At 33.7% G+C, this 27480-nt stretch overlaps 3 protein-coding genes across 7 annotated transcripts; 1 reads left to right on the top strand and 2 right to left on the bottom strand.

The window, feature by feature from the left end:
* Positions 1-61: 61 nt before the first annotated feature.
* Positions 62-3383, top strand: LOC105211937 (dnaJ homolog subfamily A member 4). Of its 4 annotated transcripts, none has more exons than XM_011183642.3 (3): positions 62-201; positions 1552-2731; positions 2793-3383. In XM_011183642.3, the coding sequence occupies exons 2-3, from the start codon at positions 1634-1636 to the stop codon at positions 2904-2906; spliced, it is 1212 nt and encodes a 403-aa protein (XP_011181944.1). In that variant the 5' UTR covers positions 62-201; positions 1552-1633; the 3' UTR covers positions 2907-3383. The 4 variants fall into 4 exon arrangements, with proteins under 4 accessions (XP_011181944.1, XP_011181945.1, XP_054081586.1 ...); XM_011183643.3 differs by having other exon boundaries at positions 132-343; XM_054225611.1 differs by lacking the exon at positions 62-201 and adding an exon at positions 366-488.
* A 601-nt stretch (positions 3384-3984) lies between these two features.
* LOC105211936 (WD repeat-containing protein 36) lies at positions 3985-7283 on the bottom strand. The gene is made up of 5 exons (XM_011183641.3): positions 6350-7283; positions 5964-6285; positions 5652-5906; positions 5389-5565; positions 3985-5322 (listed from the first exon to the last, which is right to left on the bottom strand). Exons 1-5 carry the CDS (start codon positions 7178-7180, stop codon positions 4112-4114), a joined length of 2796 nt encoding a protein of 931 aa, XP_011181943.2. The 5' UTR covers positions 7181-7283; the 3' UTR covers positions 3985-4111.
* A 1414-nt stretch (positions 7284-8697) lies between these two features.
* Positions 8698-27264, bottom strand: LOC105211935 (neuropeptide CCHamide-2). 2 transcript variants are annotated; one of them, XM_011183640.3, is made up of 4 exons: positions 26909-27264; positions 13131-13211; positions 9609-9835; positions 8698-9533 (listed from the first exon to the last, which is right to left on the bottom strand). In XM_011183640.3, exons 2-4 carry the CDS (start codon positions 13204-13206, stop codon positions 9432-9434), a joined length of 405 nt encoding a protein of 134 aa, XP_011181942.2. In that variant the 5' UTR covers positions 13207-13211; positions 26909-27264; the 3' UTR covers positions 8698-9431. The 2 variants fall into 2 exon arrangements, with proteins under 2 accessions (XP_011181942.2, XP_054081599.1); XM_054225624.1 differs by lacking the exon at positions 26909-27264 and adding an exon at positions 17040-17522.
* Positions 27265-27480: the final 216 nt, after the last annotated feature.

The raw sequence follows: 27480 nt of genomic DNA, 5'->3' as shown, positions 1-27480 counted from the left end.
GGTCCATTAGCAACGATAATTCGAAATCGATTACATCTATATGGTCTGTATTACCGACACTCACGTTTCTATTCTAGAAAATTCATGCGTCAGACTGGGACGGTCTTCCACATTTCCTCAGTTGAAAATCAAAAGGGCACTCATTTGAAGTTTCTTCTCGTCGGAGGTTTATCTTGATCGCAGTGTGACCACGTTTCTATTGTGAGTTTAAAGAAAAGTATTGTGTAAATTATTCTGGCGTTTACAGTATATTAAACAAAGATAACAGCTGGGCAAGAGGAGATAAAGAAACACTATTTACAAATTGTAAAAATAATTTTTAAGTTCAGTACCCTAGAGACAGGTAATTAAACGAGCTGGAAAGTATATTGCGTTCTTAGATTTGCACAACTAGTAGACCAGTAGAAAATTTTCGATGGAACTTTTTGTCATTTAAATATTTTGAATATTTAGTTTATATCTAAAAGAATCTTCGTTCTGCAGGCCGTGTAAGTAAAAACTTATTAATGTATAGAAGATACCTATTATTTACATAATGAAAGAAAGAAACTGCCAACTAATGGAAAGATGGCGTCAGGCCAATAGTTCGCGAGTATAATATAGCATATGGCATTGTTGAACTTCGTAATGTAAAATTAAATTAGAATTAATTTTGCAAATGAATAGCGAGTTGGCGTCTAAAATTCGGCAAAAAATGGAACTAGGTACATAGGTAGCTACTAGCCAGACAGATGCGGTGACGAAGGTAAAATCGATATTACTGCAGCAGGCTACAACAATCGAAGTTCGAAGTGTTCGTAACTCGTCGGTGGCTTTGTTCGTGTAGTTTTGCTAAATGTGGTTGTTCCTACTCGCTACTTTGCTATGCACTTTTCCCCCTTTGGCCAGACGGTGGATAGTCGGACGCATTTTTCTGGATATTTCGTAATTGCAAAAATTTTATTTAAAAACGATCGCGTAGGTGTGTGGGTATAAGGGATGCGATTCTCAAGAATACACTTTTGTATCTACCTGCTGATGAAAAATGTGTATGATGTTTAGTCAGTCATTCTTGTAGTTGGAAAGCCAGGTAGAAATGCAAAGAAAGTTCTATTGTAACTAAATACATATGCCGATCCATTAATATGCACAATTTTACACATCACATTCAGTATTGATTTGGCAGAGCTACGACACAGACGTTTAGAAGTTGACAAAAAAATTAATAAACAAAAAGCGGCTGCAAACTTTAAGGTATACAATTTTAAAAATCATGTGCTAAAATATGCACAATAATACAGTGGCATACAAACGCAAAATCGACATGAAAACAGTGAAAGACTTGTAGAAGTGGAGACTTTTTATTGGCTACGAAACGCGTGAACATCGGTGTAAATTAAACATATTTTAGTAAACGTGTTATTTTAGAATTTTACATCAACTATACTTCAGAAATAGACATATCAAAGTAATAGAAAAACTTTTGAGGGAATGAAAAAATTTGGATAAAAAAATATTTCATATTTCGTCTATATATTTTGCTCACTTCGTGTATTTCTCTACACTTTTCAGGTCGTACATTTTCGTCTTTCCTTTGGAGGAGCTGTGAATACTTTTTTTATTCGATTCATTGGCATAACATAAATAAGAGAATATGGTTAAAGAAACTGGTTATTATGACCTGTTGGGTGTAAAACCCGACGCCACAGGTGAAGAACTGAAGAAAGCCTACAGAAAGTTAGCATTAAAATATCATCCTGACAAAAACCCAAATGAGGGTGAGCGATTCAAGGCTATTTCACAGGCGTACGAGGTGCTGTCAGATCGTGAGAAACGACAGATCTACGATGATGGCGGCGAAGCGGCGATCAAGAAAGGCGGTGCTGACACAGGTGACTTCCGCAGCCCAATGGACTTCTTTGAGAAGTTCTTTGGCGGAGCTGGTTTCGGCGGTGGTGGTCGTCGACGTGAGCGTCGTGGTAAGGATGTTGTACATCAGATGTCCGTTCAGTTGGAAGAATTGTACAATGGTGCCACACGCAAGCTGGCCCTGCAGAAGAATGTGATTTGCGACAAATGCGAAGGTCGCGGTGGCAAGAAGGGTGCAATTGAGAAATGTATGCAATGTCGCGGTAGTGGTGTAGAAACCCGAGTACAACAGATTGGACCTGGTTTAGTGCAGCACACCGAACAAGTTTGTCGTAAATGTATGGGTACAGGCGAGATGATCTCTGAAAAGGATCGTTGCAAGCAGTGTAATGGTAGGAAAACGGTTAGGGAACGTAAAGTATTGGAAGTGCATATAGAGAAAGGTATGCGAGATGGACAGAAAATCATATTTAATGGTGAAGGCGATCATGAACCTGACTCGCAACCTGGTGATATTATCATATTGTTGGATGAGAAAGAGCACTCGACATTTGTGCATGCCGGTACGGATTTAATGATGAAAATGCCAATACAATTGGTGGAAGCACTTTGTGGTTTCGAACGTGTTATTAAGACACTCGATGATCGTGATCTTGTGGTGCGGTCCAAACCTGGTGAGGTTGTCAAACATGAAATGACCAAGTGTGTCATGGAAGAAGGCATGCCGTTGTATAAGAACCCGCTGGAGAAAGGTCGCCTGATCATACAATTCGAAGTAATCTTCCCCACTAATATTCCACTAACAGTTATTCCCACACTTGAACAATGCCTGCCCCCAAGGCCAGAAGTAACCATACCACTTGATGCTGAGACAGTCGAATTGGTAAGCTCATTTAATTGAGGTTAATTTAAAATATATTTTTAAATATTGTATACATTTACAGGAGGAATTCGATCCCAAACAACGTCGTCAACAACAGCACCAACGTATGGCTTATGAAGAAGATGATCGCGGCTATGAGCAAGGACCCAGAATAGAGCAGTGTTCGTCGAGTTAAGCGCATACCGCCAACATCTCCAACAGCAACTTATGTTTAATCGTTTAAATAATCCTACAAATAAGCCGTGAACACGCAGAAGCACTACAAAACTAGATAAATTTTAACAAGTCACCATAACAGCAGAACAACAACACAACAACAGCGAAATAACAACAAAGGGTACATTTACTGGAGCGATTAATAATAGCGCCTGCTGGTTTCCTAATTGACAATGTGACTTTGCTGCAGCAATGTTTAATTTTTCACAACAACCATCGCCAAACAGCAAAAGTCCGTAAAACGAAAGTAAATCGTTACCATAAAAAAACATGTTTTAAAAATCCACTTTTTGGAAGAGTCTGCATGTGATGTCATAAACAAGGCGCATTCCTTAAGGCTATTCAATTTCACTCTAGAATACAAATTAGAAATTCAAAAGGAACTATTAATTTAAATGGTTACATTAACGGCAAATATACTATAATAATACATAAATCCTCTGTGCTTTTATTTACTGATGTGGAACCTGAGTTGCCAGGCGATAATTTGAAGAGTTTTTTACATTTAATATGTGCAAGAGATATGTAAATACGTGACCTTAGGGTTGGTCTGCGTAGAGATTAGTTAATTGATATTTTCGTTTCTAAAATTGGATTAGTCGTCTTGTCAAGACTGCTGCAAAAACGTGAAAAGTTCTGAGTTGCATACGATGAGAAGAATTTATTAAATTTCGACGTAAATTGTAGGTGTGCTTTAAATAAAGCGAGTTTATGCTCCAAAAATTTTGAAATAATGGAGACAGAATGACATGCAATTTGGAGGTTATGTTAGTTTTTTTAGTTGTAAGATTTGCAGATAAGCAAAAACAGCTGATTGCATGTAAACATCAACAAATTATAGACAAAACATAAACAAATAAAGGCTGGGTAATTAAATTTCAAGGACTAGTAATCAAATTTAAATATAAATGAGATAATCAATAGCAAAATATAAAAGTTTTCTTCTTTTTAAACAATGAGCGTCACTGATTACTAAGGCAATAGCTTAGCAACCAAAAATTGCCTTTCCCCTTTATGATTTAATAAAAAGAAATACATAAGTTTTCATTAGTATATTTAAAAAAAACATACGTGAACCATATTTTCTATATACATTAATACCATAAAAGCTGGTAGCACATTTTTATCTTAAATCAGTGTCTACGAATATCAACTATTCCAAATCTACACAAAATTTCTGAGTGCAGTCACAACACCCAAACCAAACAACATTTTCTCCTCAACGACTTTCCAACTCTTTTCCTGTACTGCCGACACCTGTTCCAATGCGTCAATTACCGACTCTGAATCCAATAGATCTATGCCGTAGACACGTAAGAAAACACTCAAGTACGCTTGCGCCAACTCATAGTTCGCATTTGATTGAAACATTGACTCGATTGTTTTCAAAAAGGCGACCATGATGCGATACGAACCACCGCCATTCGGATGCAATGATTTAATTTCAAAATCTACCATTGATGGACCAAGTTGTTTCAAATGATTCACACATTGTTCGTAAATTTTACTGTCTGCTGACTCGTGCAGCATTTTGCCAAAGTTGGTTAACGTGCTGAGACCACCGGCACCTGGTTGCAAGACACGCGAACCCTCATCAGCTGCATTGCCTGCGGCTTGCGCAATATCGAATTTTAAATCCAAACCAGCAACTGTTGGCAGGAAAAATGGCGCTTGCTTTGGCGTTTTTGGTGGTGCCTTTGGCTTGTTGCGTTTCTTAATTACTTCAAGGTCTAGCAAATTTTGCCAACGCGATGCCGCAGCGCCAGATAGCGTAATCAGTTCACAGTCTAACTGTGCTGGTGATTCATAGGTTAAATTGATCTCAGGACCCACTTCTTCATCACTCATGTCCTCGTCGTCTTCATCGCCCGTTTCACCCAGTTTTGTTTTCTCCATCAAATCAGCTACATCCATCTCATCGCTAGCACTAATTGGTAGACCAACGAATGGTGGTGTGCTATATGGATTGATGGAGCGTAGTGTAATCTGGTTGAAGAGCATCTTATTCGCCCACAAATATATGCCCAAATAGTTGACATGTGCTGTTGCCAAAAAATCACCATTTGGCGACATGCTAAGCGACACACATGGACGATCCACTTTGAAGTGATCTATCATGTAGGATGATGGTATATCCCATACTTTAATTGTGGAATCCATGCTTGCGGTTATAAGCCAACGGCTGTCGGGGCTGAATGTCATATCATTCAATTTCGCAATGTGTCCCTCGAATTTACGCACCACGACCCGCGTGTCCACATCCACAATGTGTACGGTGAAGTTGACCAAGGCAACAGCAAGCATAGCGCTTTCGCGGTGTATGCGCATCAGTGAAATTCCATCAGAAAATTTAAGGCACTTGATATGATTAGCAACTTCGAGAAATAAAAGTAGAATATGTTAATCGGGTTCAATATTTTTTTATGAATACAAAAATTTACCTTTTTCTTTGAACGGCCAAAATTTCAATAGACCATCGCCACAGCCAGAGATGACAAATTGGTTTAAAATGTCCGAAACTACACCACGTACTGCAGTTTTATGCGCTGGAGCACCGTAACTCGCGCGATGTATGCCACTTTGAATGTTGAAGCGCTCCAAGTCACCGCTAGAATAACCTATAAAATATATTGAACTAGTCTATTACAACTATATGCATATATACTTCAATAATGATTGCATATTATTATTTCTAATTCCTTACCAATAATAACAAAATTACAGCAGTGCGTGAGTGTTACACAAGTTGTGATTGTATTGTAGTCCGTACGATTTTTGTTTTGGAATTTCTCCGGTACCAAACGATGTTCGCCCATACGGTTTTTATGATATGACCATGTTGTCGTTTGTATGATGCCCTCGTGTATAGCAGCTATATTATCCCATTCACGCTCACGTGTTGTCTCGCTGGTAAACTCGATGATTGGTGGCATACGTAATGAATCCTCTTCGAAACGGTCTATATATATAACAAAATTTTTTATAATATTCTGTAAAAAAGTTTCATTTAACTTACTTCTTTTTTTGGACTGTTTTCGATTGTAACTAGCTTTGCCCATACTTTTATTAAATGATTCTGTCAGTGTGCTAAATACACGCAAAGCACTGTCTTCACCAGCGGAAAGTATTGTGGTGCCAGTATTGCCGTGATATCTTATACACAAGGGTGGTCCGGTGTGTCCTTCTCTTATGCGTAACATACGCGCGCCATTATCTGGCATATCGAAGATCCACAATTTCATCGAATTATCTGGCGAAGTGGTAAAAAGTAGCGGTTCGTTGTGGAAGCAAATAGCCGTAGCCACGGAGTCCTCGTGCGCTTGTAATTGGCCAGCAATCTTTAAATTAAAAAAAAAATTATATTTTTACATAAATAATTAGAGATTTATATAAAAATCTTACCTTACGATCCTCCAGATTCCAAAATGCGACGTGACCATTAGAACACGCAGTGATCATTATGGGTGGTCCATCTGTTCTGAACGATATCTGTGAAACTTGTCCCCAGTCTTGCTTAAACTTCATAAGCACCTCGTCGAATTTGAGATTGAGCACAATAATAGTGCCATCTTGATGACCAACTGCTACAACATCTAACGCTGGTGATGGTTGTATACACGTAACCTTGCTGCCCACACCAGCAAAAGTATACACCAAACGATTCTCTTTAATATTCCAAATTTTAAGCATACCCTGCTGTGAGCCTAATACAATTTTGTTCAGATAGGCAGGCGGATGTGCCAATGCGGTTATTAAAAACTCATCCGCATTGAATTGTAATTCCAAGTATACTTCTTCCGTTGCTATATCCCAAACGCGTAAAACATTCGCCTCATCCACCGCTATTAGATGTGCCCCGAATGGCAACAACAAATGTACATTGCGTGTGTGACCACGAAACACGTGTCGCTGGTGTTTGCCGGCGCGCCAAGCGTAAATACAACGATTACTGGCCGTATAAGTGTGTATACGATCCATAGCCAAGGCGGTTATCTCATCTGGATGCACTGGCCCGACATGTAAGAGGCGAAAATGGCTGGCCGTGTACACTTGAAAGGAACGACCAATACAAGTGGTGATCAAGGTATCCTTACGACGGCGTACATACCGTATCGCGGCGGGCACGCTGTTGCTCACATAGCCCAATGCACGATTTCGACGGAAAATTACACTACTATTAACTAAACCGTCATTTAATGTGCCTTTGGACACTATTTGCCCCGTGTTGGTCATTATTTTCGCACTATTTAGCTCCAATCACAAACGAAATGTTTACTAGTCGTGGTTACAGTTTCTTGCAGCATGTGCTCCGATAGCTATGTAATCGACAGCTGGTTGCGATGGAAAATTTATCGATTATTGATAGTAAAGCAAAGTGGCCACTAAAATGTTATGAATTTTTTAATTATTTTTGCAAATATACATTTTTATGATGGGCAAGTCGGTGCTAAATAACTATTAATTTTATTTATTGTATTATATCTTAACAGTATATTAACTTATTTGTACTAAAATTACTTAGGTTTACGCATGAAAGTTAAATAATTTTTTGAGTCGTCTGGTTAAGTTGCTTTTCCTTTTGCTTCCTCTTCGGAATATTTGACAGTATCGCTTAGTTATTTTGAAGTTTCAACCGCTTTTTCTTCACAAGTTGCGCGTCGGTCGTGGTTTATTACGGAATTTTGCATATTTAACCAAATTAATTGATATAAATCGTCTTTTATTGCATCGATGCATAAAATGAAACGAGTGAAGTGTGTTTAAGTGTTGTTTGTGCTAAAATAAGAGAATACCTATTGGTATTCCATGAAATGTGCCACAACGGGCATAGGAAGCAGTTGTGTGGCAGATATCCGGTTATATGTTCGGAATAAAGTGAATTTGTGTGGTTTCTATATCCGGTGTGCTGTATATTAGTGTTATATGAAGAAATGTGTGAGTTCTAAGTATTAATTGGCACAGTCTTAAGGATGCTCCAGTGATAGGCACGGCGCTGCAATTGAGTCCAGCGCTTGTAAGTTTTACTTGGTAAGTAAGCACGTTTATGTGTTTGTACGTAGATAACATAGCAAAAGAAGCTGCAGTATGAAGCAATGTAAATATACTTACCCATTCTGTAAATATACAAAATATTTAAATATTCATTTGCATACGTACATATATATTTTATATTTTCTATAAATCAACCATAGCATTGCCAACTTAAAATTTTCGTAACTTGCCAACTATTACGATAATTTCATTGAAAATGTCAGCTGAAAATTTAAAATAAATTAAAATGAACGGAAGGAACAAAAATCGATAATAACCGATTTAGAAGAAATATACATATATTTATACCGATTTCATCTATTATAATATAAAATTTATTATGAGCAGGGAGAATTATTCGGCATACTATGTTGATTATGGAAATATACTGATCGATTTATACTAATTTTCAATTTTTAAATGAAATTGTCTCATGTCAGGAACGCTATTTGAACTAAGTTTTGAATTATTTTAGTATTGAGTTATCTAAAGTAACGTCAAGGGAGTGAAGGGATTCGTTCTAAGAGATGTGACTACAATTATTTTCGACCCATTTTGCCATATTCAATATAAATTAGGAATTTATGGATTTTAATTCGAAAAAATCATAAAAAAAAAACTTACAAAGGAGGACGTAATGCATGCCACCATCTATATTAACTTCGAGTCCTTTTTAATCTCTACCTTCAAGCCCGCGTCAAATAAAAGCTTTCTCATCATCAATTTAAGCTTTATAATAATTTATTAACATTTACATACATACTCATATTTGGTAAATAAAGGTATCCTATAGTCTTTGCTTTTCATTATCTTTGTTTTGGAACATAGAGTTTGGCTAAGTTTGTTTTAGATGCACTAATCTAAAGTATAGTCTAATTTCCTTAGTTATATAATTGTATTTCACTTCGGAACAGTTTGAAGAAAGCTTTCGAAATAGTGTTTAATGTACAATGCAGTTGTGTGTGTGCGTTTGTATCTCTATGTAAGCTATGCAATCTACTGAAATTTTCCAGCCCTTAAAATTTCAGTCAGATTTTGTCATAATGAAGAAAATAAGTAATTTAGTGAATTCACTGTTTTTGTTTACCATATTTTTTGCTAAATTCTGCTTATATATTTATTGTATGTACACATATTAACGGTGATAAAGCGTTGTAGTTATACAATATTATGCATGTACAGTGGTGTGTGTGTGTGTGTTTGTTTGATTTCTCGCTATATGTATATATATACAAATATTTAAGGAAAATATGGTTTTCATGCTTCTTCTTCTTATACATAAGCCAAATGCATTTGTTTTTGGTATTTTTTGGTAATTTTTTTTTACAGCAATTGCGTATTTGTTGTATCTGCACACTTAAAGGTCCGTCTACTTGCTCGTTGCACAACAGTTGTATTGGTGAAATTAACAGTCTGGATGGTTTGTCGGCGTTCTTTCATGGTGTTTGACAATTTAATTGAAGCTGTTGCTGTTATCACGGCTAAACGCCTCGGCTGAGATGGGGTAGTCGATTTCATTTGGTCGCTCAACAGGTCGCTTCAGATGTCCACTCAACTGCACATAGTTGAAAATGAAAGCGTAATTTAGTATAAGCTTGTGTGTAAATATGTGAGCAACTGCCAAACTTACCAATGACCTCATAATCTTGATGAGTCGATATCTGGGGAACGTGTCAATTTCTCTATCCTGTAATAGTCCTGTCGCTTCGTTAGGCATCGCCTGCAGCAATTCATTGGGATGCAATTCCTCTCTCTCGTTTCTGTATGCCTTATTTGCCAGCATCTCATCCGTTAAGGAGCCCAGCGAACGTTTTCCGTGTCCACCGTAACAGGCTTGTCCATATGCGTTGCAGCCCTCTGTAAGGCAGCAGAAAATTGCATATTTGTGATTAATTCATGTAGTGTCTGTCTGAGGTACTTAAATGCTAGTAGGAGTGTTTATACATATGTATGTTCAGATCTATTAAATATACCTATTGGGCGTGTGTGTGATTATGATGATTTGTAAACAGCTTTTCAAGCTAACGTTTTTTGGTAACTGTGTGTTATTTTGAAGTTCTTCAACCTCAGAGCGCTGTGTAAATAACCTCAAAATTTATAAAATAATTATTTTGTTATACATACATATGTGTTTTTATGTGTTAAATAGTCCAGGCTATGGTGTTCCTTGTATATAAAGTACCGTTAATTAACCGATTTAATATTTATCTATTGCTTTTTAGTTTCTTCAAGGCATACAAATTCAGCTCCGATAAATATTTTTGTTTACATTTAGTTCGATTTCAAACTGAGGATTATTTTTTAATCTCCAAGGCGATCTCCAGCTTTCTTAAGTGTGACATAAAGAAATTGGAATATAGTTAGACCAAATTCATTTGTATTTCAGGATTTTAAACGTAATAGTTGTTTCTCGAAAATTGTTAAAAAATGCCTTGAAATGTATTTCTTCACTTCTTCCCCTTAAATATATTTGTTAAATAGATTCAAGAACGTTCAAAGAATAGGCTTTTAAGGAAAAGAGGTTTCAAGATTTTCAAACTAAGCCAACAATGAAAGCCTCCATGCAGCCTATAATTCATAAAAGTATGTATGTATGTTTATTTATTCATGCATTTATCACTAACTTACTATTTTTCAAGTTCAAATAGCTAATTTAAACTCATAACCATTTACTTGTATGCGGAACTCCCAAAGGGATATGAAGGGATACAATTTAGAGCCAAGCATATTTGACCAAATTGGAATTAGTTGTGGCATGTAATAATCGAAATCCCATCAACTATTTGTCTTTGAATACATACGAACATATTTGTATATTTTTTTGTAATGAGACCAACTTTGTTGCCAACTGTGCCCTATGTGAAGATTGATTCGAGGAATTTCTCTAAGTATGCCTCTATTGTGAATCAGCGCAGAGTGGTCACTGTATTTCGTTATCATGACTTTGTGGCTTCTATGCAAGATACGTACATACACATAGAACTGTATGTATGTAATTGAGGTGAGGGTGAGGCTAATGTTGTGATCGTTTAAATTTGTGCTATAAATACATATAAATTTATATTTAAATACATACATATATAATAATATATATATACATTTCAAAAAGTTGTTTACGCTTATCTCGCAGCGAGCAGCGCTGCCCAAAGGCCATACTAAATAGACCGAAAATAAATATTTTCTTGCAAAGAGATTTTTTAATATTTATTTTCAAAACAAACAATTTACATAATAAGTTAATTGTAATCTATACAATGCAAATGTTTCTGAGAAATGATTAGGAGAGGTAAAGAATTAGTGAGACCAAGTAAATTGAGGATTTTCTACATTATTGAATATTTGCAAATAATAAAAATTTGGTCATTGAACTTGTTTGGAGAATTTAATGCAGCATTGTCTTTGCTTCGCCTTCATATGTAATAGCATGCACATAAACCTACATTTTCCAGACATAAAACGGATATCGACATTTTCCATATATGCTAAACAATACTATGTTGTTGTTATTGCACACATAATATAACGGTGCAACATTGGCATTTGCCGGTGTCAACAATTTCCTTGCACCTATTATTGTTGCAAGTAGAAAATTGTATTCAATTGTATTTTACTGGAAGTCACAACTTTATAGTTAGGGTTTTAGAGACAGTGGTCGGCATTGAAATAGAGCCAAAGTTTACAAAATTTTAAAATGTCTTTTCTATTAGTAATACTGTACAACACTCGGCTGGGTATTGGACTAAACTAATTTTTTCCGAGAGATTGAGTCATAAGTAAAAAAAAATGTATTCTCCGATTTTCGAAGTTAGCCTGAAAAATTGAAATATTTGTAAGCGAATATTGAAAAAAGGATTTAAAAAAATATTATTAATTATAAGATATAGCTACTAATAAATCCAAAATGTAGATAAAATGTAAATTTTCTTGTTAAATAATGGTATATAAAACTCTTCAAGCTTATATGATAGAAGTTATAAATATTTTCAATATTTTTCGATATACATTTTTTTTCGAAAATCAAACTTTGACCCTTTAAAGCAGAGGTACATATTATAAGTAAATAATAAAATAATAAAAAGGTTAATTGCAACACCATTTCAACTTGATAATAGTGTACAAAAATGTTAGTAGAGATATTAATACAAGTATCTTAATTCTTGGGCCTTTACTAGTATGACACTCTCTCATATCTATTCCACATCCGTTCAATCTTAGCACTTAGCGAAGGACCAAGCTTAAATGCAAAAGGGTAGTTCTAATTATTAGCTGACCACTGTATCTATCCTCCTATTGTATTCCAACATATATTTGTAAGCACGAAAAATAAGCATTCCGCTGTTCCTATGCACTCAATTCAAGCGCTGCGAACACTGCTTTGCTTCCTATTCGAGCCCTTTAAAATGTCGAATGAATTTCCGAAGATAAGAAATTTGTTTTGCTCACTTCAAAATGTTGTTTCAAATGCATTTTATTTACTGTACATACATATATATGTATGTACATAGGTATATATGAAAATATACATTTTCTAGCAATATTTTACAGTCTATATGTAAGCCAATTGCACATTTGTTTGTATGTATGTTAGTTTGTATTTAATAGTTTTGTTTTGCTACCAAATCTCCTACAACATATATATTTACATAATTCCAACAGCAGCAGCTCAGTTTCACCTGCTCGCTCGTGTTGTTTGTGAATTGTTTCAATTCCACTCCCCCCACTTTTCGCACCCTCAAACACAATATAAGATGTGCTGCTGCTCGATTATCTCTTAAATTGTCATCTTGCAGGCAATGAACGCCATCTCAATGTGGACGGCTGGCAGTAAGTGTATAAATTTCGACTTTCAACTCGTGGCTTTATCTATTAATTTGGCTAATTGTGTCATACGGCTCTCTTATTTAAGTGGCTGCGAACTAAACGAATTTAATTTTATTTATTTAAGTAGACAATGCTTTGTGTTCACTTCAAGCTGTGAGGAAGGTGTCAAATTAACCGGAGACCACAGCCAAACTGGCTGAGTTGCTCATTTAAATGTGGTGGTGTTGGTGTGTATATATGAGTCTGCTGTTCTTTAAGACGCCCAATTATGTTGCGTCAATTATAATAATTTACCAAATAAAGACAATAATTTGCTGATTTTATGACTTACTCTTTGCTTGGCCTTGTTGTGCCCCCAAAACGATCGCACAGATCATCAACAACAGGAAGGATACTGAAGAATTCATCGTCTCTGAAATAAAAAATAAAAAATACAATTTATTATTTGAAAATATAATAAATAAAATTAATTAGTTTACTTAATGTTTTAGTACAATTTAAAAGTTTAAAATTTGAGCGGGACCTAATGTATTTCGAGGATAGAATTAAGCAGAGGAACTAACAGCTCCAATTTATATATTAGGTCTAAAACTTTACTTCCGCCGTTTTTTGTAAATTTAATTTTTCGTTGTATAAAAACGGTTACAAATGTCGATGAGCCTCGGCCGAAGTTTTCTTGAAATTAAAAAAGAAAAGCAAAATTTCCCGCAAATGTCGAGAGTCAAAAAGTGACATTTTCAGTTGAGAATAAATTTGGGATGCAAACAGATCTCTACAAATATTTTGTTGGGTTAATGTTGACACAAATGTCCAAGATCGATATAAAACGATTTAATCGATTTAATCGACCAGTGCTTGACCCTAGAGACATCTATTGGAAAACGACGGAAGCAAAGTTATATCACTAGCAGACCACTCTGGCTTCGCACGGGCGTGTATATTTCTAATATTTTGTTTTTCAAGCCGCTACATTCGATTTTCAAGCACGTACTTGTCAGATTTATAAATTTTTTTCAGCAAGCAGCTGCGAGCACTCGTTACTCAACTCTCTGCGAAAAGAATGACTTGCAAGACGGCTTTCACTTTCAGATTAAGATTTTCCATCACGGAATCTTTTTGATACCCTCACCTGGGAACTATTTCCAGAATGTTGAGATATGGGTATTTATTGGTATTTTTAAGTACTATGCAACTCCGCGCCGAAATGTAAGCAACACAAAAACATTCCGCTTCACTAAAGCTTTAGATTGTTTGAACGAACTGTTCAATCTTCGATAATTATTTCATTGATCAATTGAAATAAGAAATTTTGGTGAAAATCTTATTGCTCTGTATTTCAATAACCAAAGACAGTAAATTTGTCTGTTCGAAGAAATATTTTTCATATTTGGAAAAACACAAGCGTTGCTGATTATAATAACAAATGTAGAACAACTATCATTGGTGATTAGCGGGACTTCCCATCTTGAATTCGTTATTTTGGACAACGCGGAACTGCGTCATTAAGCGAAATGGCTATAAAAAGAATCATAAGCAGGCTATTAAAATTAAAACAATGTAAATATGTACATAGGTTCTAAACACATATATACAAGGTTTAATGGCTCATAATTTCAATCGCTTTATCGCCTGGTAGGCTTCCATGCGTATCACTGCAATAAAAAGCCTAATCACATAATATGTATTAGCCATTCGAACTAGAATTAAAATATTTGGGTCCCTCACAGAACTTCAAATCATGCATCATTAATGAAAGGGAAAGCTCGGACAAACATCTCCATATCTACCATACATATCTATAAATAATCCATACATATCATCCATATCTACCATACATATCTATAAATAAGCCACAAATAAATGAATCACAACAAATTCCGCTTTGACCAACGATTTCATCCGTTGTAAGATTCATGGTTCATTCATTAATGGTTCAATATAACAATATGTATGCACGTAATGTAAACACCTTTTACGCCAAAAGGTTAATCGGTGCAATCCTAAATGTTGTAGTACAACAAAGTTTGCATAAACTTCTTAAGCTGCGAGACGTGAGTGGACTACTAGTAGAGCCTTGTGTCAATACAAACTTTTTCTATGTTAAATGCTTTTGTTGTTGTCGTAGGCACATTTCTTTAATCGTGGTTATGAACGAAGGTTAAATGTCGAAAATATATTTGATTTCTTAAGTTATTTTCTTATTATACGCAAATAACGGTAAAAATACATAAATAAATTAGAGAGCCTTTCCGGCTTTAATTCAATTAAAATTTACTGAGGAAAAATCGAACTTTGAGATAGTAGAATTAGCCTTATAACCTATTAAACAGTAAAGAAGAAAACGGAAGAAGTATTTCAATAAATTAAGATTTTGGGATGAATTAATTTAGAAGCTAGGCCTAAGGGTTTGAAACGGTCGGTAAGATGGTAAAGGTATGAAAATTAGTCCCCGAGACCTAGGTATATAAAACTGATTGGAAGCATGAGATTTTCTATCAGTATAGCCGTCGGTCTAAAAGAGGTTATCAAAAAAATGAGAAACGAGTTCTTTGACAACCTCTGAATATTGTTTTTGTAAAAGCTTGGAATGGGAACATTGCCACGCCTTCGAAAATACTTTAGCTCTATAACGGCATAATTAAAACATGACCTTCAAACAAGTGGTTGCAGTGAGTATAGTCTAATTTGGTTTAAAAACGTTTGAAAAATAGGTTCTAATGTTGAGATGACATTAACAGGATCTGTATGTTCGAAAATTGAAGTTTTTTTATGAGATGACATTAACAGGATCTGTATGTTCGAAAATTGAAGTTTTCTTTTGCTCGATATGCTTTATATTCAATATCTCAGGCAATAAATGAAGTAGCTTAATAAAGTTAACGAAGTTAATGCATTACATGTCAGAAAATTTAATAAAATTAATTTTAAATATTCATGAAATTAATTCTTTTATTAACCTAAATGTATTTAATTTCCATTAACGGCAAAACTTAATTGACTAAAAGCTAATTTAACTGCACTGTAGCTGCCAGCACAAAGTTTATGTAATCACAGGTGTATAAATATACAAACATATATAAATTAATATTTGCAATTGTGCATATTGCCAAATCATACTTAAACACACACACATAAATATATACATACATACATATATACATACATACATATGTACATACTTTTGCATTTCATGCTTGGGGAGCGTGCGTTTATTATTGTTTATTAAGCTTATTTATGTTCGACGCTTCTTATCAGCTAATATTAGTTTGCTATATTCATACCTACATACATGTATATACATATGTATGTGCATATCACTGTGTTTATGCGTGTGCGGTCTACCATAAGTGTTATGAATGTAAAGTTGATGGGTTAAAGAGTCATAAGTGCCATAAGTGATTTTAATGTGTCAATCAATGCATCATAATTGAAGTAAAACATTTTATTAAGCATATCACCTATATTACCTATACATACATACAAATATGCGGATGCATGCCTAGTACTCTGGGTAATCATATTAGCATTTTATATGCAAGAAGGCAAAACATCTGGCGTATGCACGAGTTATTATGCAGGCAAATGCTGTTCGACATACATATGTACATATGTTATATACGAGTATGTTTATGCCGGCGGTGAATTATGAATTATATATATATATATGTGTGTAAAAAATGTTAAATGTGTGCTTAACGTTGTTGTTATTGAATTAGCGTAGGTGGCAGTTAATGTGTGGTTAAAAGTTTTAGACTTCAAGTCTGAATTTTGAAAGGAGGCGAGTGAGTCTTGGGTTTCTTATTTTTGTCTGAAGAGTTGAAGTGCTTATAAATATCTTAATTTTAGAATTTTTAAATACTTTTCACATAAATTATGTATAAATTTGTATGTATGTGATATAGCGTCGTTTATATTCTTGTAAAATTTTGTTGTTGTGGTTGTAGGAAAGAAAACATTAAATCTAAAAAGAAGTTAAGTAATGAGAAGCTTAAAAGAGTTAATATTATATATTTATTTATAACAATTATAATTTTTTTTAATGATGATGATAATTATTAAGCAAAAATGGCAACGTTCTTATATTATTTATTTTATTTTTTTTTTTCAAAATCATTTTTAAATTTTTTGGAAAAAATTAGCACTTTATTAATTACTTATAATTTTCATATACATATTTTATAGTCTTAAGATACCAAAAGTTTCACTTTTGACCATTTTTCAAAAATTGTAGTTGACTCACCTTTGTGATTTCTATGAATAACTTCGTGCGATTATATAAGCTAATGACCTTCTCGTGCCAAACTCAAATTGTAATCTAAATATTCACTAAGCTACTTAGTTTTTATATGTATATACATACATACATATATTTAAAATAAAAATATATTTTATAATTTATTTATTTATATTTTTTTATTTTGTATATTTTTTTCGTTAACGTCGTTGTTTTGTAAAGTAGGTACACAGTAATCACAGTTATATTTTTGCTAAGCAAATCTATTGCTTTTTTGTTAATATTAAATTATATTGTTAGTATTGAAGTTTTTTTATTTTTATTTTTTTAATTTTTTCTATTGTAAATTTCTGCTTCTTGTTCTATTTTGTTTGAAATCTTGCACTAGTTTTGCACTATTATCATCATTACCGCTGTCTAAGAAAACAAAATGTTCACACGATTCGCGTTAATTTATGATCGCAACGCTTTCAACTGTTCAACTGTGTGACTTACATCTTCAAAAACTTCCGACGAAGTGTCAGCTTATTTATTGCTGAGCCGTGATTGAAGTGAAGGCGCTTAACCTGAATAATCTATACATTTTTTATTTGTTTATATTGTATATATGTGTGTATACATAGCACGGGGTGATCTCAAAAATATATAGCTGGAATTTTATATGTATTATCAAACTGTGGCGTCGGCATTTTGGACTTTAAATAAACACTACGTACATTTTCACTAATTAGAAAAATAGATTATGCAATAAATTATTATTTTAGAAAACTTTTTTGTATGCAGGTGGTGTGTTCAAAAAATAACGGGAATTGTTAAATTTAAAATTTCACGGGTTTGTAGAGTAAAATTGTCAAAAAATAATTCTAATTTGTTGATATGCATTTATAAAATTTTTTTTCCAAAAACCCAAATTACCGTTATTTTTTTAAAACACCTCGTATAATAGACTATTTTTGTCATAAAAATGTTTTCGTTATAAATAAATTACAATTAAGAGGTGATTTAAAGCTCTCTCTTTTATGAATAACCTCACAATAGCCACCATAAATAGAAGAAAAAGCAACTTGCAAAGCTCAGAGCAACAAGTTTTCATTATAAGGAGCGTGATGAGTGATAAGAGAAAGATATTATAAAAATGTATGCAACAAGTGACTTTCGACACTATTAATGTTGTATAAATTTTTATTTTTACGTGAAGTCCTTCTTCAAAAAATCCAAAATAAGTAAACATTTTTTTTTCAAATAAATGCACAACAACAAATAGTGTAGCGTGCATAATTGAAATGAGAGCAATTTCAATCGAAAAAAGTGTCCAAGTGCCACGGAGTGTCTCCTCCAATGGGCTGTCATATACTACACTACACTGGCTTCCTATTGGCTGTTTTCTTTAATTTATTACATAGCCATACACATACACACATACATATATACACGCGTGAACACTTTAATTGGCACATAGCCCATTTAAAAATATATTAAGAAAATACTTTTTAAATATAAATACAAATATATATACATATAAGTAAAATACCTCGCTCGAGTGCTTGTGAACCATAATATTGATTATTAAATAATAATAACAACAACAAAATATGACATTTTCAACGCAGAAATTTGCACTCTGTATTTTCGAATTGTCACACGCCGTGTTGTATGATGCTTCCGTCTGTATGGTTCTTAAGAACAACAATTGTTTGTCTCATACATACATATGTATGTATGACTGCCTGTCCATCTTGTCCGCGCTAATTATGATGATACTTTAAAAATACGTTGGCCTCAAAGGCGTGATCAACAACAACAAAAGCAACAATAAAATTATGTCCATCCACATTGTATTGTTGTGAGGCGCCTCTAGTGTCCAGTCGTATATCCCTGTCTGTTGTTTACTGTCTACAATCTTGCTACAACAATAACAAATAGTTGCATCTTCACTACTAACCATTGAACTCCTTAGACATATGAAATAAGTATAATAAAAGTAGCGCTTGATCGCTGTAAATAACTGTATAAATATAAACAGAAATATATATAAATATGGAGTAATCCATAAATAACCACTTGACATGCTATTTTAAGCGCTGCAGACTTGTTATTAAATATTTTGCGCGCTACTGATAAACAGTGTGTACTAGGTGAACCATTAATATGCTGAGAAAACATATACTTACATACTTATATATGCAAATATATATATATATATATTGTCAGTCACATATGTGTTGTGACATCTAGACTATCTGGTATGCATATTCTGCATCTCTTAGTAGACCTCTTCATACTGGTTTTAGGAGGATTTTTTCGTATGCCATATGCAAAATTAATTTCTCACATATTTATGTGCGAATATAATCATTCTCATTAATTCATACTTATATATACATATGTATGTCGTCTGAACATAAATACATACTTGTATGGACTATGACTAGCGATAAATTTATCACTGACTGGCTACTCCAGTGGTGCAATCAAAGCAATATTGTTTATGCTGTCAAATCAGGTTGTTAATTTGACGATTAGGGATTAGCTCAAGTGGCCAAATGATAGCAAATATAAATATTGATGAGCTATCAAAAAGCGATATATGTATAAATCTGAATATCTATACAGTAGATAGTAGTAGATAATGGTGGATATGAGCTTATCTTCTTGTTGAAAATTGTTTTGTGTTGAAATGTGTGACTACAGATTGATTTCTCTATGATTTATAGACACATATCAATTCAACATTTATAAATTAATATTTTGAATAGATATTATCTCCATATGTACATATGTTTATAGTAGGTATTTCTGTAAATATTTACATATTATCAAATGTTACTCATACGACACGTGTACCTTCACAAAGTCATATATATCTTAGCGGTATTACTTTTCACGTTTGAGTGTTAGAAAATTATTAAAATTTTAAAATAACGGTATAAACTAAGTAAAGGTAATTTTTGGAATATTTTTTTTTCAAAGTTGTTTTCTGATTTAATTTTTTTAGCTTCAATGTCATATTAATATATATAAGAACAGTACTTGGTCTGTTTAAAAAATCTCCCTGTGGTAAGTACTTAATTTGAGATTGAGCTTTTCATTACGCTCCTAAACTAATACAAGTGAACTCATAGATATCTTCAAAATCCGGAAAATTAACTGGGCTAAGATTTCATATGCAATATGTGTTCAAAAAATAATGGGAATTTTAAAATTTTCAATTGTCCAAAAGTCCAAATATAATTTTTTTAATTTTTTATTATTTTGATATATGTGCGTAAGTGTATCATATTCACCAGAGATAACTCGGTAAAATATTTATAAACATACATCGGTGTGATTTTTTCCTATTTCTAAAAATAAAGAGAACCTTAAAGAGCCGTCGGAAAAGCCAAAGAGCCACAAAGGTCATACGAAAAATCGACTTTGAGAAGTGTTTCGACGGTTAGAATAAGCGCTGGCAGAAGTTCAACATATCGAATGGGGACTATTGCGAAGGCGACAACATTAATATAAATGTATAATAAATATTTTACTAAGAAAAAAAAAAATTCCCGTTACTTTTTGAACACATCTCGTATGACAGATTTTTGAATAAATGATGGAGGATAAGTTGCCTCTTAGAACCAAATTTCACTGGCCCAGTTTGCAAGAAATTTTCAGAGGTAGTCTCTTAAAATGTTAAGGTAGAATCTTAAAATGTCCTGTGTTTGCCCTTCGCTAAGTGTTGGACGAAACGATATATGAAAAAACCAGAATCGTGACATATCCATTAAAAACAACAGCTCATTTGTCGTGTGTAAGTGCTGATGCACTCAGCTGTACTGTTACTAACTTAATACAAATCAATACCTACGTATGTATGCACAGTTTACTGTTAAAAATAAATTAAATAAATGTCTAACAGTTCAATACAAAAATATAGGAACTAAATATATAATACATACATAATATATGAGAACTTTGTTAATTATAGTGGCGTTTAACTAGCGATAAGGAATTGGAAAATTATTATTATCAATTTCTAAAAAATTAATAAAAATAAAAACAATAATAATAAAATTAAATAGAAACAACTCGTAACATTTCAAAAAAAAATAAACAAAATTGTGCATCTGGAATGTGGTAAACAAATAGAACTCGCTTTTGTTGTAATTGGCTATTAAATGACAAAAAAAGTGTCTTACCCGATTAAGTGTGCTCGGGCTGTTGCAGCATTTTCAAAGGGAGAGAAGTACACAGTGCAGAGCGTTTGGAACACGAAAAGGTGCTTCGCAATCTTGTGACAATTTGACCCAATCGCATGGCATCGGCGATAAGTGCGGGAATAATGATTAGCTTTGTGATTTTTCGCATAAACAGACGAGAATTTTATACATACATACATATATATCTATATATAATATCATGTATTTAATACGTAATATTAAATTATAAGTAAGGTAAATATTCGCAATTATACTGGATAAAATCGCCCACAGTTTTAACCGTTGGTAATATGTATATAGTTAAATATTATAAATATTTATTTCTGTATTTTTATACTCTCGCAACAAATATTGCTAAAGAGAGTATTATAGTTTTGTTCACATAACGGTTGTTTGTAACACCCAAAACTAAACGAGTTAGATATTGGGTTATATATACCAAAGTGATCAGGGTGAAGAGTGGAGTTTAAATCCGAATGTCTGTCTGTCGGTCCGTCCGTCTGTGCAAGCTGTAACTTGAGTAAAAATTAAGATATCTTGATGAAACTTGGCACACTTATTTCTTGGCACCATAGGAAGGTTGCTTTCGAAAATGAGCAAAATCGGACCACTGCTACGCCCACAAAATGACGAAAACCGAAAACACATAAAGTGCCATAACTAAGCCATAAATAAAGCTATGGAAATAAAATTTGGTATGAAGGATCGCACTATGAAGGGACATATTTGGATGTAATTTTGGGGAAGTGGGCGTGGCCCGCCCCCTACTAAGTTTTTTGTACATATCTCGCAAACCAATAGAGCTATATAAACCAAACTTTCTGCAGTCGTTTTTTTTAGCCACTTCCTAATACAGTCCAAAAATAAAAGAAATCGGATCATAACCACGCCCACCTCCCATACAAAAGTTAGGTTGAAAATTACTAAAAGTGGGTTAACTCACTGACGAAAAACGTCAGAAACACTAAATTTCACATAAGAAATGGCAGATGAAAGCTGCACTCAGATTTTTTTACAAAATGGAAAATGGGCTTGGCATCGCCCACTTATGGGTCAAAAACCATATCTCAGGAACTACTCAACCGATTTCAATGAAACTTGGTTTGTAATAGCTTCCTTGTATCCCAATGATATGTTGTGAAAATTGGCCAAATCGCTTCACAACCACGCCTACTTTCTATATACCAGAACTTTGAAGACAATCTGAATCGTTTACTTTACAATATATAAAGTAAGTACTAGTGAAGATATCGGTGCAGAACTTTGCACAAATACTGTGTTAATAGTGTGGCAGCCCCATTCTAAAAATAAATTAATTTCGAGTTAAGAGTACAACTACTTTATATTAAAATTATGTATATATATTTTTTTTGTTTGAAAATCTATAAAATAGCCTCCTATTGACTCAATTCAAACATGCAAAGATTTACCAAGTATTCCATATACTGGTACGAGCTTTATAGCGTTGTTAGACAGCCAAGTTAATTGATCAATTAAAATTTTGATTGAGAAACCAGTTTTTGCCCTTCACACTGCCGGCTGGCTACTCCATAATCAATCAGCTGTTATACATTTTTGTTTGTGCTTTTCATGAGAAGTTGGTAAGTTTCATCAGCTGATTAATATTTTTTAGCTACGACGTCTACCGTAGCTTTTTTTTATCAAAAAATTCTGCCAATCGCAAACAAAGAACGTATATCGTACGTCTTTGTCGCAGAGTTGCATTTGATTTTCAAGTCGATTAAAATTCAATTAAAAATAAATGTAGATCTTGTTTTATATGGTCTTAATAAGCGTTTTAATCAAGCAGAGGCCGGTTAATTGATCAATTTGCTCCTATTTAAAAACACTATTAGGTTCAACCCACACCGGATTAGTCAAGACGTCTTTTCTTGTCTGATACGACAACAGTCCATAGCATCATATGTGACAACCCACACCGAAGAAGACGAAACAAAAACGCATGTTCGCTTGGTTTGGGTTAGAGCAAACTGCGTTTTTGTGTCCTATTAGTCAAAGACGTGTGGGTTAAGGGTAATCCGGTGTGGGTTGAGCATTAGTTTTCAGAAAACAGCAAGAAGTCACAAGAAGCCAAATCTAGAAGTTAAGATGGTAAAGCGATGCATTTTACTTAGATATATTTTACTTAATAACCTATACTTAAAATGCTTTTTATAACCATCAATACTAAAGTTTTATGGGGTTTAAGTTGAAGTTTAATGCTATTCAGACGACTTTCGAATACTAATTGTATTAGTTTTTAGATTTCCAAAAAAAAAAAAAAAATTATAGAACCTTAGTAAAATAAGTTATCGGATCAACGGATATGGTTTAATTTTTTTCGTGGTTTTAAAATATTGGTACCCCTTCGTTTCGCCAATATTGTTTTTGAGACAATATCGTATTCTAATCCATTCAACAATTGTTCTACGATATAGAACGCAAAAAGCCTAGATGTATTTTAAAAAGAAGCTTGAAAACTTCACAAATAATTGAAAAATATGTCATTTATTATTTTTTGATTTTTTGTATAATTATTGCCAATTTCCCCTTACAAAAGCGCAAAGCAATGAAGCTTCAATTGAAATCGATTACCTAAAATTGATCTAAAATTACTTTGTGTAAATCACACAATTTGATTTCTTATTAAAACAATAAAAACAACACCGGATACGCTGGACGCGATATTTAACACGACACGCTTCATTTAAATGATTATAACAAGCTTCTAAGTACGTTTGTTTGCAATATGTACATCAGGATGTGCGTAAGGATGTGTCTATTTGAGTGCAATTAATTATGAAATTAATATTAGAGTAGTCTGCAAAGTTTAAGTGCTCAGCTTCCATAACCGTAGGCACATTTCGCCTTTCATGGGACGGAAAAAGAAATGAACCGCGAAAAAAAAACAAAAAAAATAAAAGCAAATATTTTTTTAATGGCATCAGCAGAAAGTGAACGTCGCACAACATTTGACTTCCTGTCCTAGACACAGTTATTGTGCCATCGCTTTTCTATACATTTATGTACTTTAAATATCCTCTTTTGCTATTTCACATCCATTCATGTCGTGGCACAAAGAAAAAGTTACACGCTGACATCCTGTGCTCGTGAAAAAAGAGAGATGGCTCGTAATCGCATATGACGTTTGGCGTTTTGGTGTTTAGCGCTTAGAGCAATTAAGCGTATTTATATATTTCAATAGGTGTAAAGCAGTAAAAGGTGTGCAGTTAGTAAACATAAATAGTTTTATTCAGAATTGTAAGTATTCATAGGTGAATTCGTGGGCTCACAAGGGATCAAAAATGGACATTTATATTTATGAATAGGAAGTAATGAATGAATGGAGACAACTCAGTGGGTGAGCCGCTTAAAATAAATATTTTAATTTATATATAAATATTAGACAAAAGAGTTGGAGGGCAACATTCTCTTTGACCCAGTTTTGTAAAGCGTGGAATTACTTAGAACAGTATATATAAATTTGAAAATATAAAGTTGAAAATCTTTTTATAATGGGAGGTATTTATTTTATGAGTGATGCTACCGATTTTTTCTGATAAACTCTTCTTCTTCTCTCTTCTCTACATTTTTCCCTTCTTTTGTGAAGCTACACCTCAATTATCGATTGGTTTCGAGATTGTGGTGAAAAAAATGTTGTTGAAAATTTTAGATTTTGTTGTGTTAGAACTTTTATGGAGACGTAGACAGATTTTCTGATTGTGTTATTTTTTCGTGCTTACAAAATAGGGAAGACAAATAACAGATATAAAGGGACTCCACAAAAGTAAGCAAACGACGCCTTTTCCCGCTCTTTTGACATTTCTCTCCAGTAAGGTTTGCCATTTCATCATGCAAAGATATACGATCTAACAACGAGTCAAAATTATTAAAATTTACTACTGAAATTCGCAGTCAGTGGCCTCAACTTTAAGAGCGCTACGTCCAATTTATGGTTGTCATAATCGTTCCAAAGATCAACAACTGAGCGTATAGTGGAAAAATTTGAATCTACAGGCACAGTACAAAATGTTCCCGTGCCAGTGAGACAAAGAAGTGCCCATAATGTCGAGATTATTGATGCCGCTAGCGCATCAATTGAGGAAGACCCAAATCAGTCCCTCACACGTCGTTCTCCAGCGTTGGGCATCTCTTATCTTGGTCTACATTCTTACAAGATCAAATTGACGCAAGAACTGAAGCCGGTACCGCTCAATGACAACCGTAAATTTTTCGCTCGAATTGGATGAGATGGACTAGGACAATATGTGGTTTCAACAGAACGGCTCCACAAGCCACATAGCGAATGTCACAATCGATTTATTGAAAACCTAGTTTGGTGAAAGTGTTATCTCACGAAAATTGGGTTCAGCATCTGTACTTCTGCAAGTCGTGCCATGCCAAAAAAAATCGAGTTTCATACATAATGGCATCTTTTGTACTTTTATAGGGCTCTTACTGAAAAACCCTTTACTATGGAATTAAATAGTAAAAGCACATTTCTTCTTCATTTTCAGTTTAATAAAATTATATTTCTGTATTTAATACATATATTAGGTAAAATTTCGCTGAATCTATTTAACAACACTCGTAAGGTCGCAGCTGTCGGGGCATATGCCACATTTTTTTTGTGTGCCTGAGGAAATTTTTTTTTTAAACTCCCTGAGATATATTTTTTCTATACACTTGAATTACTTATTTCTTGGCACACCTTGATAAACTCGCTAAAAACAACCCAAATTTGGGTAGTGGTAATTTAGAGACCTTTCTTTTACCACCTCTCTACAACTTAATAGAGAATACAGTGCTACCGCAATTAAAAGTTATAATAAATATGATGAGGACATAGTCGAAGTTTACTATCTCGCCAAAGCCTTTCTGCATTCAAGATCAATAGTGTATTTAGAATAGTTCAAAGCTAAGAAAATCAGGAGTAAAACTGAGGAGTTAAGGTTAAATCATTTTAGAAAATTCTTAAATAAATATCTATTCATCTCCGAGATATAGAAGTAATGTACTAGATTACATCAAGTATTGCGAGATCATCATTTACTGTATAATTCCCTTTATTAGCTAGCTTTTAATTGCTTAGTTCAGAAAAATCTATTTTTTTTAATTGAAGAATTAAAAATATCGGAAATTTGAAATTCCTAAACTGTCCTACAGTTAAATTTAAGTTTTGAAATATTTATATTCTACAAAAAACTGTAATTGTTGTTAAATAGATCGTTTCAGATCAAGTTATAGCATCGACAAAAATTGCTTATTTTTATAAATCAGGGCTTTGCCCTTAACTACAAATTAAATTAAATCAACAGTTCCTCAAATATAGTTAAAAATTGTATACATTGCAGATCAACGGTATTTTATCTGAACAAAAGAAATCTGTAAAGCATACATTTAGGAGTCAATAAAATATTGTAGACTACCATATTAAATTGTTTTACTTTTCGCTACGGAACTAACTGTTTTTAATGAAAACAAGATAGCAGAAAAACAATATAGTTTCAAGTGATATTTAGATTTTGAAAATAGAACTCAAAACAAGATATTGCATGATTATTATTCACCAATTATTAATTTAAGATAATTCAAACTTACTTTGACTACTACTTTTTTGAAACTTATATTATTTAAGTAAGAAAAGTAGAAAAATATGCAATTTCAAATCTCACTTACCGATTTTTTATGGTTTTTCTGAAGCCTTTAATAATTGAATATCTTAAGAGTGCAGCGCAAACTGTCGCAAACGATCACTTAACTGTGTTTTTAATATTTCTGATTTCACCCGCGTTTACACCTGACTGCAGTTTTTATTTTTTAGCTCTTTTTTTATTTACTTCCTCCGCTGTTATTACTCAATTACGCGTTCACTTACTTGTCGCTCATATATTTTATTGGCTAACACCACTTGTTGTTTCGCGTAACTGTATTTGATACTTTCAATATTTCTGAATGACTTTGCGTGCTACCGGTCACAATGTGCTGCTGCTGCGGCTGCGGCTAAATTGTGCAAGCGCCAAAATTTGAATGGGACCTCTGTGCTGTGCGTTGTCAATTTATACTCGGCCAACAACGATGCGGCACGAGCGAGCAACAGGATTCTGCATTTCGACCAATCACAAAGCGCTAACAGTAACGAGCGTTGCCGAGTGTCAATTGTTGTAGTTGTAGGTGTAGTGTGGACGCCCACCCAACGCCTCATCGCCTACTGCGACAGCTGCGAAGGCGAAAGGGCGGCTGCTGTAGGG

This window comes from Zeugodacus cucurbitae, chromosome 2 (genome assembly GCF_028554725.1).
Source record: "Zeugodacus cucurbitae isolate PBARC_wt_2022May chromosome 2, idZeuCucr1.2, whole genome shotgun sequence".
Lineage (NCBI taxonomy): Eukaryota > Metazoa > Arthropoda > Insecta > Diptera > Tephritidae > Zeugodacus > Zeugodacus cucurbitae.
This window is presented reverse-complemented; position numbering and strand designations above follow the sequence as displayed.